Source organism: Polyodon spathula, chromosome 5 (assembly GCF_017654505.1).
Source record: "Polyodon spathula isolate WHYD16114869_AA chromosome 5, ASM1765450v1, whole genome shotgun sequence".
Taxonomy (NCBI): domain Eukaryota; kingdom Metazoa; phylum Chordata; class Actinopteri; order Acipenseriformes; family Polyodontidae; genus Polyodon; species Polyodon spathula.
Window position 1 is genome coordinate 78,103,168 of NC_054538.1, and position 15,730 is coordinate 78,118,897.

Here is a 15,730-nt window from a genome sequence, read left to right on the forward strand (position 1 = left end):
TTCCATTCCATTAAACACAACTCGCTGTTTCGTTTTTTTGTTTGTTTTTTATTATTTTAAGGAAGAAGAACAGTTATCTGTGAGGATCGTTAGGCATGCAGAGTATGTTTCACTGTGGGGGCGGGGCAGCATAAGCTTTCGGTTTCTTTAATAGCAATACGACTCTCTGTGAAAAAAATGTGTTTGTGTGGGAGCTGGTTGGGGGGGTATGGAACAGGCTAAATATTCTCTAGATTGAGAGTGGTATGAAATATGTGCTGTTACTGTATATACTGCCATGGAACCTGTAGCTTTATAACATATTGGAAGGACATTGAGTATGTTTAGCAATGCACTTCCCTACAGTGCGGTATTCACTGCAGCGTCTGATCTGAAATTTTAGCCAAAGTTAACCAGACACTTAATCTCGGTATAGGGTATATTTCAATTTCCTGCTTGTTATTGTTGGAGCGGATCATGTGAACGTGCCCATGATAGGACACTAGTGACTGAGCTAAGATTTGAACCCACTTCTCCCCCTACGGAGGGTTGGGGTCAGGGTCAGGGTCGGGGGTTGGGGGTTAGGGTTAAGGTAAGGGTGGGCGCAGTGATTGGATTTGAACCTGAATGGTTTTCAGTCCCCAAGGACAGACTGGACCTGGCTGTTTCAGCTCTGCTCGACTTTCTGTGTGCAAAAGGAGAAAAGTCCCGGGGAGTGCATTACAGACATTAATTTCATACTGAAGGGATGGGACACGACCGGGTTACCCCTAGGTAACCCCCAAGCACAGTGCAGATCACCCCCAGGAGTGCATTATAGACAAGTAGAACTGCATACACAGTTTACACTATGTAACCCTCAAACACATGGCCTTACTGCTATTATAAGCGTTATATTCTGGACTGCTGCATTTAAGCAGTTGTAAGCACAGGGATAAACTGCTCCAGTGTTTGTATAAAGTCACAGCTTTTATTGCAGTAAATCCCAGTACCAGCAAGACTATTATTATTATTATTATTATTATTATTATTATTATTATTATTATTATTATTATAAGATGTATCAGATTATCATGAATGTAAGCCCTCCTGAGAGACAGCATCGCCTTTTCTCAGAATGCCCTCATGGCAGGTGTCACATCTAAAGCAGTCCCCTGACAGCCCCCTCTTTTAAAGACTGAGCAGGCAATTGAAAGAAATGACACATCCAAACAGTGGCACTGGCATTACAGGTCACATTGTGTAGGAATACATCTGTCAGGGGGAACATTGGTTCTTTTGTTTGGTGTTTTAAATGAGTCCCATTAGCTCCTGAATACATAAACGCTGCTTTGACATGAGGTTTCACCTTTGGGGTGCATAATATTTCCTCCAGCGCTGTTCCTTGGCGCACAAGTTGCGCTCAGGCCATCACATTGTTTTGAATACATCTAATTTGGAAACCTACTGAATTGAATAAGCAATGTTATTCCTGCGGCAGTGTGCTGGAGGTGGAGAGCAGACTGTGGGCCGCGGTGCTGTAGGTGGAGAGGAGACTGTGGGGCCGCGGTGCTGTAGGTGGAGAGGAGACTGTGGGGCCGCGGTGCTGTAGGTGGAGAGGAGACTGTGGGCCGCGGTGCTGTAGGTGGAGAGGAGACTGCAGGGCCACGGTGCTGTAGGTGGAGAGGAGACTGCAGGGCCACGGTGCTGTAGGTAGATAGGAGACTGCGGGGCCGCGGTGCTTTAGGTGGAGAGCAGACTGCGGGCCGCATTGCTGTAGGTGGAGAGGAGACTGTGGGGCCACGGTGCTGTAGGTAGATAGGAGACTGTGGGGCCACGGTGCTGTAGGTAGATAGGAGACTGCGGGGCCGTGGTGCTGTAGGTGGAGAGCAGACTGCGGGCTGCGGTGTTGTAGGTAGATAGACTGCGGGCCGGGGTGCTCTAGGTAGATAGGAGACTGCGGGGCCGTGGTGCTGTAGGTGGAGAGCAGACTGTGGGCCGCGTTGCTGTAGGTGGAGAGGAGACTGTGGGGCCACGGTGCTGTAGGTAGATAGGAGACTGCGGGGCCACGGTGCTGTAGGTAGATAGGAGACTGCGGGGCCGCGGTGCTGTAGGTGGAGAGCAGACTGCGGGCTGCGGTGTTGTAGGTAGATAGACTGCGGGCCGGGGTGCTCTAGGTAGAAAGAAGACTGCGGGGCCGCGGTGCTGTAGGTGGAGAGCAGACTGTGGGCCGCGTTGCTGTAGGTAGATAGGAGACTGTGGGGCCACGGTGCTGTAGGTAGATAGGAGACTGCGGGGCCGTGGTGCTGTAGGTAGATAGGAGACTGCGGGCCGTGGTGCTGGAGGTGGAGAGCAGACCATTGACCTGTGATGGGAGAAGGCGATCGGCAGCCTTGGAGCTCAAAGTTTTTAGTCTTGAGTGCTGTGGCACAGTGCTAATATTGTCCCACTAATACACTAAAATAAGAATCCTCGGTCACTTTTTATGTAGAAATAATATAATAAATAATATATATATATATACACAGCTCTGGAAAAAATGAAGAGACCACTGCAAATTTTTCTTAAATCAGCATCTCTACATGTATGGCAGCCATTCCATTCCAGTGTCTGTTGAATTCCAACACAGGCACACCTCATTCTACTGAATGAGGTACTGATTAGGGGATCACCTGAACCAAATCTTAGGACGGTTCGAAACAGGCTGCTAGGGGCAGGTCTGAAGTCGTGCAAAGCTAGAAAAAAGCCCTTCTGCAATGAGAAGCAAAGAGGAGCCAGGCTGAGGTTTGCAAAAGACCATAAGGATTGGACCGTAGAGGACTGGAGTAAGGTCATCTTCTCTGATGAGTCCAATTTTCAGCTTTGCCCAACACCTGGTCGTCTAATGGTTAGACGGAGACCTGGAGAGGCCTACAAGCCACAGTGTCTCGAACCCACTGTGAAATGTGGTGGAGGAACCACCAAACTGATGATCTGGGGGTGCTTCAGTAAGGCTGGAATCGGGCAGATTTGTCTTTGTGAAGGACACATGAATCAAGCCAAGTACAAGGTTGTCCCGGAAGAAAACTTGCTTCCTTCTGCTCTGACAATGTTCCCCAACTCTGAGGATTGTTTTTTCCAGCAGGACAATGCGCCATGCCACACAGCCAGGTCAATCAAGGTGTGGATGGAAGACCACCAAATCAAGACCCTGTCATGGCCAGCCCAATCTCCAGACCTGAACCCCATTGAAAACCTCTGGAATGTGATCAAGAGGAAGATGGATGGTCACAAGCCATCAAACAAAGCCGAGCTGCTTGAATTTTTGCGCCAAGAGTGGCATAAAGTCACCCAACATCAATGTGAAAGACTGGTGGAGAGCATGCCAAGACGCATGAAAGCTGTGCTTGAAAATCAGGGTTATTCCACCAAATATTGATTTCTGAACTCTTCCTAAGTTAAAACATTAGTATTGTGTTGTTTAAAAATGAATCTGAACTTATTTTCTTTGCATTATTCGAGGTCTGACAACACTGCATCTTTTTTGTTATTTTGACCAGTTGTCATTTTCTGCAAATAAATGCTCTAAATGACAATATTTTTATTTGGAATTTGGGAGAAATGTTGTCAGTAGTTTATAGAATAAAACAAAAATGTTCATTTCACCCAAACACGTACCTATAAATAGTAAAACCAGAGAAACTGATAATTTTGCAGTGGTCTCTTAATTTTTTCCAGAGCTGTGTGTGTGTATGTATGTATGTATGTGTAATATATATATATATATATATATATATATATATATATATATATATACAGGATATAATATATTATCATATACATATTATATATATATTTATATATATATTATAAGAGTTTATCAATATCCGATTAGGCTTTTGTGTATCTGCGTAATATGTATACATGTGTGTTTGTTTATGTATTGCTCAAATACGTTGTACTTTTATTTTTTTAATAGTTCATTCTTCAGAAAATACCTACAACTGTCATTTTCCCCAGGGGATCGTGCAGAAGTGCAACCCTTTGAAATGTTCAACTGTTTTAAAGTTTGGTACCATGCTCTTTAATACTAGTAGCAGATTTTGAATATCGTGCTGCAGTTTGCTTGTTGAATGCTCCCCTTGGTTGTAGGTGCTGCTGTAGTGTCTCACTCCCCTCTCGTTGCAGGTGCCCTGAGCATGCTGAAGGGGATGCTGCAGGCCGACCAGGTCCCCACGCAGCTGGCTGTCACCAGGCTGGTCCAGGCACTGGGGATGAAGGGAGACGTGGAGAGCATTCAGGCAGTGGAGAGCATGATTAAAAGCCTGGGACAGTCCATTAATTTATCACGCATGCTTTTCATCAATAATATAGCTGTCGCACACATCAAGAAGTAAGCAAGCAAGACACAATGTTTTTTTAATTGTATTTATTAATTCACAAAATGTTCATGCTGTTTTTTATGTAACTGTTCTGGATATGGAGACATTCACAGTTATTGGGTTGCTTGTTAAAAGTACGGTACAATACTTTTTTTATTTCCATTGATGATATAAGGAGTTTTTTGGCCAGTCTTGTTTTGTAAGATTCTTGCACACTGAGCCGATAAACTCAGTATTGCATGGTCTGCACCTCCCAGCTACAGTACAGTGTGTTTAGGGTTTGTCTGCAGGGTCTGCACCTCCCAGCTACAGTACAGTGTGTTTAGGGTTTGTCTGCAGGGTCTGCACCTCCCAGCTACAGTACAGTGTGTTTAGGGTTTGTCTGCAGGGTCTGCACCTCCCAGCTACAGTACAGTGTGTTTAGGGTTTGTCTGCAGGGTCTGCACCTCCCAGCTACAGTACAGTGTGTTTAGGGTTTGTCTGCAGGGTCTGCACCTCCCAGCTACAGTACAGTGTGTTTAGGGTTTGTCTGCAGGGTCTGCACCTCCCAGCTACAGTACAGTGTGTTTAGGGTTTGTCTGCAGGGTCTGTACCTCCCAGCTACAGTACAGTGTGTTTAGGGTTTGTCTGCAGGGTCTGCACCTCCCAGCTACAGTACAGTGTGTTTAGGGTTTGTCTGCAGGGTCTGCACCTCCCAGCTACAGTACAGTGTGTTTAGGGTTTGTCTGCAGGGTCTGCACCTCCCAGCTACAGTACAGTGTGTTTAGGGTTTGTCTGCAGGGTCTGCACCTCCCAGCTACAGTACAGTGTGTTTAGGGTTTGTCTGCAGGGTCTGCACCTCCCAGCTACAGTACAGTGTGTTTAGGGTTTGTCTGCAGGGTCTGCACCTCCCAGCTACAGTACAGTGTGTTTAGGGTTTGTCTGCAGGGTCTGCACCTCCCAGCTACAGTACAGTGTGTTTAGGGTTTGTCTGCAGGGTCTCCACCTCCCAGCTACAGTACAGTGTGTTTAGGGTTTGTCTGCAGGGTCTGCACCTCCCAGCTACAGTACAGTGTGTTTAGGGTTTGTCTGCAGGGTCTGCACCTCCCAGCTACAGTACAGTGTGTTTAGGGTTTGTCTGCAGGGTCTGCACCTCCCAGCTACAGTACAGTGTGTTTAGGGTTTGTCTGCAGGGTCTGCACCTCCCAGCTACAGTACAGTGTGTTTAGGGTTTGTCTGCAGGGTCTGCACCTCCCAGCTACAGTACAGTGTGTTTAGGGTTTGTCTGCAGGGTCTGCACCTCCCAGCTACAGTACAGTGTGTTTAGGGTTTGTCTGCAGGGTCTGCACCTCCCAGCTACAGTACAGTGTGTTTAGGGTTTGTCTGCAGGGTCTGCACCTCCCAGCTACAGTACAGTGTGTTTAGGGTTTGTCTGCAGGGTCTGCACCTCCCAGCTACAGTACAGTGTGTTTAGGGTTTGTCTGCAGGGTCTGTACCTCCCAGCTACAGTACAGTGTGTTTAGGGTTTGTCTGCAGGGTCTGCACCTCCCAGCTACAGTACAGTGTGTTTAGGGTTTGTCTGCAGGGTCTGCACCTCCCAGCTACAGTACAGTGTGTTTAGGGTTTGTCTGCAGGGTCTCCACCTCCCAGCTACAGTACAGTGTGTTTAGGGTTTGTCTGCAGGGTCTGCACCTCCCAGCTACAGTACAGTGTGTTTAGGGTTTTGCCTAACTTCAGCCACAGGCTAATAAGACCTAGCAATGTAGTTCGGAGACAGAAGGTTCCACGAGAAAATCTTCACTAAGGAACCCAAACTGACTTCAGAAAACATTGCACGTTCTCTTTTAAAATTGATACATTTTGTTTTCTACCTTTTTATCTGTCTTTTTGTGTTGTGCAATAGTGAAGTCTAGATAAAGTATTTCTGTGATCCAAACTGGTTTACCCTTCCGGGTCAGACAGAGATTGTAAATATTTACTGTGGTATCAGTTCTGTAGAATCCACGAGACCTTGAGAAGCACCCGAATGTATCAGGTTTCCACCTGGAATATAAAGAAGAAAGGGGTGGACTGTAATACTAGCTATGGAAATTAGTTTTTGGATTCTGCATTAGGTTGTTTTGGTACAGTAAAATGCCCTTCACCCTTACCTGAAGACCGGGTATTATCTAGGGGTAAAGGGCTGCTTTGTCCCGGGTCTGCTGCTAGATAAAGCCTGGGTTACCAGCAGTGGAGTGATGGGTCAGTAACAATGCAACAAGGTGAAGTCACGTTGCCAGATCTCTCCTGGAACAGCAGCAGTGAAGGGCATCTATCCGCACTGTGTTTGGAAATGTTCTCCTACCCGCATACATGTTTAATGGAATAAGTAGTAAGATTGTTATGACTTTGCAGCCTGAATTATTTACGCTGCATTCCTCTAATGGTATATTTTTGTTTGGAGGTCCGTTGGCCATCCTTTTAAGTAGAGTGGCGACAGTTGTCTTTGCTTAACAGCAGAACAGCATCTGTGTCACTGCTAGTTAGGCAGGGCCTGGGTTAAAGTTCACTCTGGCAAGACATTGGATTACCCCTGAGTTTTGCGCACTGAGCCATGAATCCTTTTCAGTTTGAGTTTCAGCGCAGGCTGCTTAAATGGAGTACTAGGGCCTTTTTACATTAATCCGAACTGTAATATTTATGTTCAAAGTAAAATTTTCATGACCTTATTCAGTTTTGTTTAATCGTTGTTGCAAAAAAGCAAAGCAAATAATGTTGTTATTACCCCCCCCCCCCCTTTCTGTTCTGTTCTCAATACTTTTCCAGCAATGATGTTGACTCTGCAGTGCAGTTCATTGAGCCCCTGTTTACTCCGGGGAGCGGAGGTCAGAGTTCAGGGCTGCAGGTCAGCAGTGTATCCTTCGTGTTCAGGAAGGTCATTGAAGAGAGGCTGGAGCCTGCTTTGGATAAGTGTAAGTTTGGACAGTGGTCCCTTGGGTGGTTTGTTTTAATCATGTTTCAAGGCTTGTACAGTGCTCCCTCACCATTTTGTTGATCAACTGATTTGGTTAATTCCCTGTTGGGTATGTTCATGTGTAAAAGTCCTATATAAATCTTTATAAGGGCCCTTTGCTACTTGACTGTTCATAATATTTTTCCTGTTTATTTTTGTGTATATGCCCCTATGGATTTCTTTGTTTTTTTCCTGTTTTTTTTGTGTATGAGCCCCTGTGGATGTCTTTATTTTCCCTAATGACTTGTTTGTAAAGAGCGCTCCTCTTAACGTTGCTCTGTGTCTGTGTTGGGCAGTAAGCGCCATGGCAGAGAGACTGGCAAACCACTTTGCTGCGTACAGACCAGCCACAGACCTCTTCCTGCAGTTCCTGGACACCGGCAGGACTGAAGACGCCAAGTTCCTTCTGCAGGTAAACACTCCACCAGCGCCACGAGCAATAGCACTCTGCCGTCGTCACGGGCAACATCCAGTCTGCAGCTCATGACTGTAATGCTCTGTGTGATAGCAGACTGCTTCTCACACAGAGCATTACAGTTATGTGCTGCTTCTCATTCCCAGTCTGCTGTCACATAGAGCATTAGTTATGAGCTGCTTCTCATTCCCAGTCTGCTATCACACAGAGCATTACAGTCATGTGCTGCTTCTCATTCCCAGTCTGCTGTCGCACACAGCATTACAGTCATGTGCTGCTTCTCATTCCCAGTCTGCTGTCACACACAGCATTACAGTCATGAGCTGCTTCTCATTTCCAGTCGTGATTACTCCCACCTATTTTTCTCCCAATTTGTGAGCTGTGGTATTGCTTGGCATGTTGAAAAAACACGGGGGTCTGGTCAGCATTTCCAATCTGTCCAAGCTGGTACTGTTTGTTAGAAACGCTGAGATTGTAAAAACTTCTCTTTTGAACTCCTCATGAAGCTAATGACACATCTTTGAAAATGGCTGCCTGTATGTCGTGGATGATTCGAGATCGGGCAGGAACGTTTTGGCAGTCAGTCACGTTGCTGCTTATGTATTCAGGCAGTGACGTCTTTGTCTTTTCTCGACAGCCAGTCATATGTGTGTGTGTGTGTGTGTGTGTGTGTATATATACATATTTTATTTGTGTGTTTGTATGTTTTTCCATCCAAGTCAGCATCTTGTAAAAAGCTGTAAATGTGACAAGGCTGTACTCACTGCAAACACAATCTGATTCAACTCAAATCAAATCAAAATGTATTTATATTGCGCCTTTCAACACAAGCCATCTCAAGGCCCTTAACAAAAAAGAAAAACATTTAAGTACAATAAAACAAAGTACAATACAAACAAGAGAATAAAACGGAACAAGTTCTGTGCCCCCCCACCCCCCCACCCCCAGCACCACCATTTGATTTCTAAAGATTGGAAGACGTCTGATCTTTCCGATCTGTCGCACAAACTTTGCAGTCTTAACTTTTGACGACAACATTTTTAAATGAGAGAAAGCAAGGAAAGAGAAAAAAAAAAAACCTTGGCTGTCTCGCAGTCTGAAAGGGGCTTTTAGAAAAAGCTGAGAGATTAAAATCATTCCTTTTGTATGCGTAAGTGTAGATAATTATACTTTAAAGAGAACTCGCTCGTACATTTTAAATTTTATGAAGAAATGAGCAGTTATCTGCCTGACACCTTATTAAATGTATAATTAACCTTCTGGTCCGCAGCTCACTTGTGAGTGTTTGGCAATATAATTGAAGAAGACTTCCCCACCCCCCTTCCCTCCCTGCTATTACAAAAGACTTTCTGAAATACAGGAACAGAATGAAAATGGCACGGTTTATTAAAATGGGAATTTAAAAAACAAAACTTTGTTAGTTAACTGGTTTTATTTTTGTATTTCTATGTTTTTAATATATGACAGGTGTTACAATTCTCAGCCCATCAGTGCAGATTTTCAACTGGAGAATGGACTGCCCTTGTCATAACACTCCCTGTTTAACTCCTGAACGCACTCCCACGCAGTGAAAAGCAATGCAGTGTGGGGTGCAGAGGGAGTCATGCAAGCGAGGTTTGAATCGCGTTTTTGCTCTGCATTGGAGCTTCCATAGGTTGGGTAGTCTAATCTTCTGGGGATACAAGGATGGAAATAAGACTCCTGTTGCTTAGCAGTTCCAGGTTCACCCATTCTAGTTTTTGCTGCGAGCTTGATTATTCTCAGTGAAATTCAGCTTTGTCTTATTAAACAGTGGAAAACCAGGAATGGATCAAAACTGATATGGAGTGGGAATCTGATTTCCATCCCTGGGATAGTTCACCTCATTGCTCTTCAGCAACCCCTAGTGGTCAGGGTCCTGGCAGGGCCTTGCCTTCAGGATTCAGTAGCTTAGCAAAATCTGCTGCTTAAAAGAAGGGATCAACAGCAGGAATGGAGTTCGGTCATTGAGTTGTCCTGGTCGGTAGTGGGTTGCAGCAGTGACGCTGTATTTCAATAACCTGTTGAATGAGAAAGAGTCGAAGGCAGAAATGGAGTTCAGTCATTGATCTTCAGTTCTCCTAGTCAGTAGTGGGTTGCAGCAGTGACGTGCCGTTGAATGAGAGAGAGCCTTCAGGTGGCCACGTTGTGCTCACGCTGCTTGTTGACCATGTTTCTGCTTGGTTTTGCACTCATCAGCGTTTCTTTATTCTTTCTCCAGAGATGTGCTGGTATAGGAGAACAAAAGGAGATCTTGGTAGCCTACATCACCAGGGCAGCACAGAAGCCTGGCCAGGTACTGACACCATTTTCATTGATGAATATGAACACCTCGGGGCATCCCCCAGGTCAGCTTCTACTGTAATTGTGAAATTCTAGCTACTGTGAATCATAGTGTGGGTTTGTTGTCTTAGAGCATTGATGGTGTGGACTAGTGCTGCACAATCAGATCATCTGATTTATTCGGATCAAGCTCTCCACAGACGAGGGTCATTGATGTTGATTGGGCTTATTGACCAGTCCAAGTGAAACAGCTGCTTGGATCTGTGTGGATTGCAGAATCCAGCTAAAGCAGCAGTCATCTCAAAGCCATACAGCTGTTTCTTCACTCGTTTCATATGGAATGGTAGCTTAGCCCAATCAACACCAATAACCCTCACCTGATTGCCAGCACCTGCTTTCCATGGAGCGCTCAATCCCACTAATTGGTTCGTGCCGCGCTAAGTAGGGACCACAAAACAATGGGACTCCTTCAAATCATGGTCTCACAATATTGAGTGCAGCGACACTGATGATAGTTCAGAGGAAATCCTGGAGAAGCTGGAGCAGATGGACGTCAAGTGCTTTCAGAAACGATTGTAGTCATTTAATTGATGATGATGAGGTTAGCTATTTATTAAATGCTAAATATAGTCATTGGGTTTGCAGCCTGAAAAATCCATTGTGTTTTGTTGTAATTAGTCCTCTGTTCTGTAAAGAAGTTCTAAGTTCTTTGTTTGTGTGTTTGTTTGTTTTTTAGGCTCCAAAGATCAAAGCTCTGCTTGACATCTTACCCGACTTCCCTGACAAGGAGCTGGCTTACGCCTACCTCATGAAGTGCTATGGTACAGTCACACGTTAGCAGTGTTCTGTTGTTGCAGTCTGTCTCTGTTTTGAATGGATTTGTTTTGAAGCGCCTGTAAATGACTTAAAAAAAAAAAAAAAAAAAAAAAAAAAAAAAAAAGGTTTAAAAATGATCTCATTATTGAAGATAATTTTCTCAGGAAAATGTCCAAACTACAAGTTATAGTCCAGCTTTTTCAAAGCTGCTTCCGATCCATAAAACCCCACAAACCGTTACATCTTTAAAGTGTTAACTCTTCATTGCCCATATCTTGAATTGAACAGTTTTGTGAAAATGTTAGTTTCACTGTGGAGTATATAACTTGCTGTGTTTTAGCGTCAGTGGCCATCCTGTGAAGTGCAGTTATGATGGGATGACAACAGCATACACACTATAGTGGATCTAAATCCAAGTTAAAACTGAGGCCAGGACCGCGTCATTTGGTTAGCTTTGGAAAGGCTTTTGAAGAGATCTTGTTTTTATTTTGCCCTCTCAAAAAATGGTCTGATTTTATCTCTGTGTATCCATCACACAGAAGCACTGACCCTCTGTTTGTTTCTCTTTCCCCCACCCCAGGGTTAGACAATGACATCGCTGCAGCCAAGGCTCTGTACCAGCAGATGCAGGAGGAGCACATGCAGCCTGACGAGTTGTGCCTGAAGAGACTGGCCCTGCTGCTGAAGAGCGCTGGGGAGCCCGTCCCCTTCACAGAGCCCCCGGTAAGAATGGGAACTGTACACTCACTCCCAGTACAGAGTGCATGCCAGCCTGTGTCACACCAGAGATATTTGTTATTTATTCAGTCTTCTCCATAATACACATGGATATATGTTTCATTCCACATTCATGGTTTTAAGCATTAAACTGAATCTAACATCCTTACTGGAAAATATCGCTAAATCCGATGTTCCAAGAGCTATAATCTGTTCCATTCTAAAAACTTACAGTCCTTAACATAGTGTAGGAGGCAGCAGCTGAGTTTCACTCTTGATATCGGTCAAAATCAGGATTTTTACTTGAGATTTAATCCACCATGAAGTGATGTGTCCACTTGAAACATGTTCTTCAACAATTCACTTCAGACTTACTGCAGGAATTTTAACCAACACATGAAAATAAGGAGAAATAATGTGATATTATGTTTGCACATTCCTGGTAAAAGCTGCAAGGCACCCTTTATAGTAGAGTAGCTTTTTCCAATACTCTAACAGCCACCGTATGTGTTTCTTGCAGGAGAGCTTCAGGTTTTACGCAGACAAGCTGAGACGAGGCAGCAGTAACCAGCTCTCAGAGGACGACTAGATCTAGTTTCATTGCTCTTTGTTTTGTTATTTTTTTATATATATACTGTATACTGCTGCTGAAAATGTGTAGGTTAATGTTTGTTATTACATGTGACTTCTCATCGCTGTACAGAAGTATTTATCCATGCCAATAAAATCTGGGACACGTCAGGGGTGTGAAGTGGAGCTGTGGAGTAGAGATCTGTGTTTTCATGACATTTTGTATGAGAAGAAAAGGGATTCAAGTTCCAGGTTCAAGTTTTTGGATAGCCTTGGTCGCCACATGTGGGTGTAAGACGGGGGTCCCCAATCTGGGTCCTGGAGGGCTGGTGTCCCTCTCGGGTTTTTATTCCAACTGTACCCTAAATTACTTAATTGAACCAATTAAGTGCTTATTGGAAGCTTAATTGGTAATTTAGGGTACAGTTTGAACAAAAACCAGGAGGGACACCAGCCCTCCAGGACCCAGATTGGAGACCCCTGGTGTAAGAGATACCAGCCTGGAGTGGTAGAGGCTTTAAATAATGTTTCAAACTTTAAAACTGATTCCAACTGTTTAAACATGGCAGTGACTGATAAGCAGAAAAGACTGTTCATGTACCCAGCAGTACAAACTGATCTAAAATGTGCTCTATAGCAGTTAATGTATCACAGTGGAGGTACTGGATAGCACAGTGTCTGTACTGGATAGCACGCTCACAAGTGTGTGTGAATCACAGTCAGGGTAGAGGTATAGCGTGTGTCTGTACTGGATAGCACGCTCACAGGTGTGTGTGAGAATCAGTCAGGGTAGAGGTATAGCGTGTGTCTGTACTGGATAGCACGCTCACAGGTGTGTGTGAGAATCAGTCACTGGATAGCACGCTCACAGTCAGGGTAGAGGTATAGCGTGTGTCTGTACTGGATAGCACGCTCACAGGTGTGTGTGAGAATCAGTCGGGGTAGAGGTATAGCGTGTGTCTGTACTGGATAGCACGCTCACAGGTGTGTGTGTGAATCACAGTCAGGGTAGAGGTATAGCGTGTGTCTGTATTGGATAGTACGCTCACAGGTGTGTGTGTGAATCACAGTCAGGGTAGAGGTATAGCGTGTGTCTGTACTGGATAGCACGCTCACAGGTGTGTGTGTGAATCACAGTCAGGGTAGAGGTATAGCGTGTGTCTGTACTGGATAGCACGCTCACAGGTGTGTGTGTGTGAATCACAGTCAGGGTAGAGGTATAGCATGTGTCTGTATTGGATAGTACGCTCACAGGTGTGTGTGTGAATCACAGTCAGGGTAGAGGTATAGCGTGTGTCTGTACTGGATAGCACGCTCACAGATGTGTGTGAGAATCAGTCTGGGTAGAGGTATAGCGTGTGTCTGTACTGGATAGCACGCTCACAGATGTGTGTGAGAATCAGTAGAGGTATGGGGGTAGAGGTATAGCGTGTGTCTACTGGATAGCACGCTCACAGGTGTGTGTGAGAATCAGTCGGGGTAGAGGTATAGCGTGTGTCTGTACTGGATAGCACGCTCACAGATGTGTGTGAGAATCAGTCGGGGTAGAGGTATAGCGTGTGTCTGTACTGGATAGCACGCTCACAGGTGTGTGTGAGAATCAGTCAGGGTAGAGGTATAGCGTGTGTCTGTACTGGATAGCACGCTCACAGGTGTGTGTGTGAATCACAGTCAGGGTAGAGGTATAGCGTGTGTCTGTACTGGATAGCACGCTCACAGGTGTGTGTGAGAATCAGTCGGGGTAGAGGTATAGCGTGTGTCTGTACTGGATAGCACGCTCACAGGTGTGTGTGAGAATCAGTCGGGGTAGAGGTATAGCGTGTGTCTGTACTGGATAGCACGCTCACAGATGTGTGTGAGAATCAGTGGGGGTAGAGGTATAGCATGTGTCTGTACTGGATAGCACGCTCACAGGTGTGTGTGAGAATCAGTGGGGGTAGAGGTATAGCGTGTGTCTGTACTGGATAGCACGCTCACAGGTGTGTGTGTGAATCACAGTCGGTAGAGGTATAGGAAGCGTAGGTCTATACTGGATTGCATGCTCACAGGTGTGTATAGGAAGCGTGTGTCTATACTGGATGGCACGCTCACAGGTGTGGGGCGGTGGGGGGCAATTTTCCATTCTAAGCGACAGCAAAGACAAAGCCCTGTGACTGCTAGGGACAGGTGCACCTGGCTCTGCAGTCCTGATCCGAGTACGTCACAGAGCTGCTTCATTCCACTTTCCCAGGGTTCAAAGAGCAGATTTGCATCATCCGTATCATCTTTGTTCTGAGCGGGTCTGCGCTGTGATGGATACAGAGGATGCTGGCTCGTGGTATGAAGGAGCTCCCAGGTGCCTGTGCCTGCGCCAGCTCTCTCCCGGCTCTGCTATGATGCTTGATTCAGAGGCTAGGTTTTCATGTGCTTCTGCATTTTAAGCATCATAATTACACCCCCCTCTGTGCATTGTTAAGGACTGCATTCATATTATCCCTTCATTACCGCTGTTTGCTAACACAGCATCCAGTCCCTAAATTACTGTAGCGCATTCCAGCTGAGAGGTAGGGAGATCATGCACACTTCTATATGGGGGAGGGGTGGTGAAGTGAAATCGTGCCGTTCCGCTGACACTTTGGTGGAGGGCTGTTGTACAGGACCTGCAAAGGGCTTTCTGTTTGGGAAACAGCTGCAGCTGGAACCCTTAATAAATCTCTCTCTACCTGCCTTTCCTTTCAGATCTTGCTTTTCAACTGCATGTCCTGTACAGGGAGACCTTGGCTATAGGGGATACAGCACAGAGGCTATACAAGGAATTTCAAAGACTAGCGCACCAGGACATGATCATGCACATGCATTTTCATTAGGAGGCTTAGACCTGGTTTAACACTTGCCCTAATTAGGCTTTATTGAAAATTCCCCTTCATTTATGTTCTATATCTCAGTATGAAAATAAGAGTTATTCAAGAGTAAAAGATACCGTCTCAAACAGGTGTGGTTACACAAAGTGTGATTATGCTGCAGCATTATTATTTTTTTTGATTTTGCAGAAATAAAAGTCATGCCCTATCATTACATCACAGTGGAGAATAGGGCCCTGGGTATTACAGGTATAGCAATGAGACTCCCATTGCATAGCCATTTGATCCATTTCTGGTTTTACTATGAGTTTAAGAAATGTATTCCTTCTACTAAAGTGAGATTTCTGAGATTCCCTGTGGCTAGTGAATGAGGTTCCTCAGGTGAAATTCAAATGTAAAAGCTTGTCAGCAAGATGTCTATTGAAAACAAAGACAGAGACTCCATCATCTAGGGAGTTCGGAGTGGGAGAGAAGGAGAAAGATTTCCAGCCACATGGACAAAAATATGCTTCCTCAGCTTACCAGGTATAAAAGTGGCAGCCCCCCATAAAAACATTACTGGAGCCTCTCAGAACTCCAGATTGGGGAAGGAATTAAAGAATCCTGGTGATCTAACCAAAGCACCTGGCTTTTGAGCCCTGCACAGAGCAAGAAAGACCTCTAAAAGAAACAAAGTACCTTCAAACGTTCAATGGCAAACAGTTCGACTAGAAGTCTTCCTCAATGTCTTCAATTTAATACAATGAAAAGTACTTCTTAAATAAGACAAGATAGACCTACA

At 45.0% G+C, this 15,730-nt stretch overlaps 1 protein-coding gene across 1 annotated transcript in view; it reads left to right on the forward strand.

Moving 5' to 3' along the window:
• lrpprc (leucine-rich pentatricopeptide repeat containing) overlaps nt 1-12,295 on the forward strand; it is an 83,382-nt gene extending 71,087 nt beyond the window's left edge. The window contains exons 32-38 of the mRNA XM_041251424.1: nt 4,126-4,330; nt 7,104-7,249; nt 7,587-7,702; nt 9,945-10,019; nt 10,743-10,827; nt 11,403-11,545; nt 12,060-12,295. Of these exons, the coding sequence (XP_041107358.1) occupies nt 4,126-4,330; nt 7,104-7,249; nt 7,587-7,702; nt 9,945-10,019; nt 10,743-10,827; nt 11,403-11,545; nt 12,060-12,128 (839 nt within the window). The 3' untranslated portion in view covers nt 12,129-12,295. The remainder of the gene's footprint in view (nt 1-4,125; nt 4,331-7,103; nt 7,250-7,586; nt 7,703-9,944; nt 10,020-10,742; nt 10,828-11,402; nt 11,546-12,059) is intronic.
• The last annotated feature ends 3,435 nt before the right edge of the window (nt 12,296-15,730 follow it).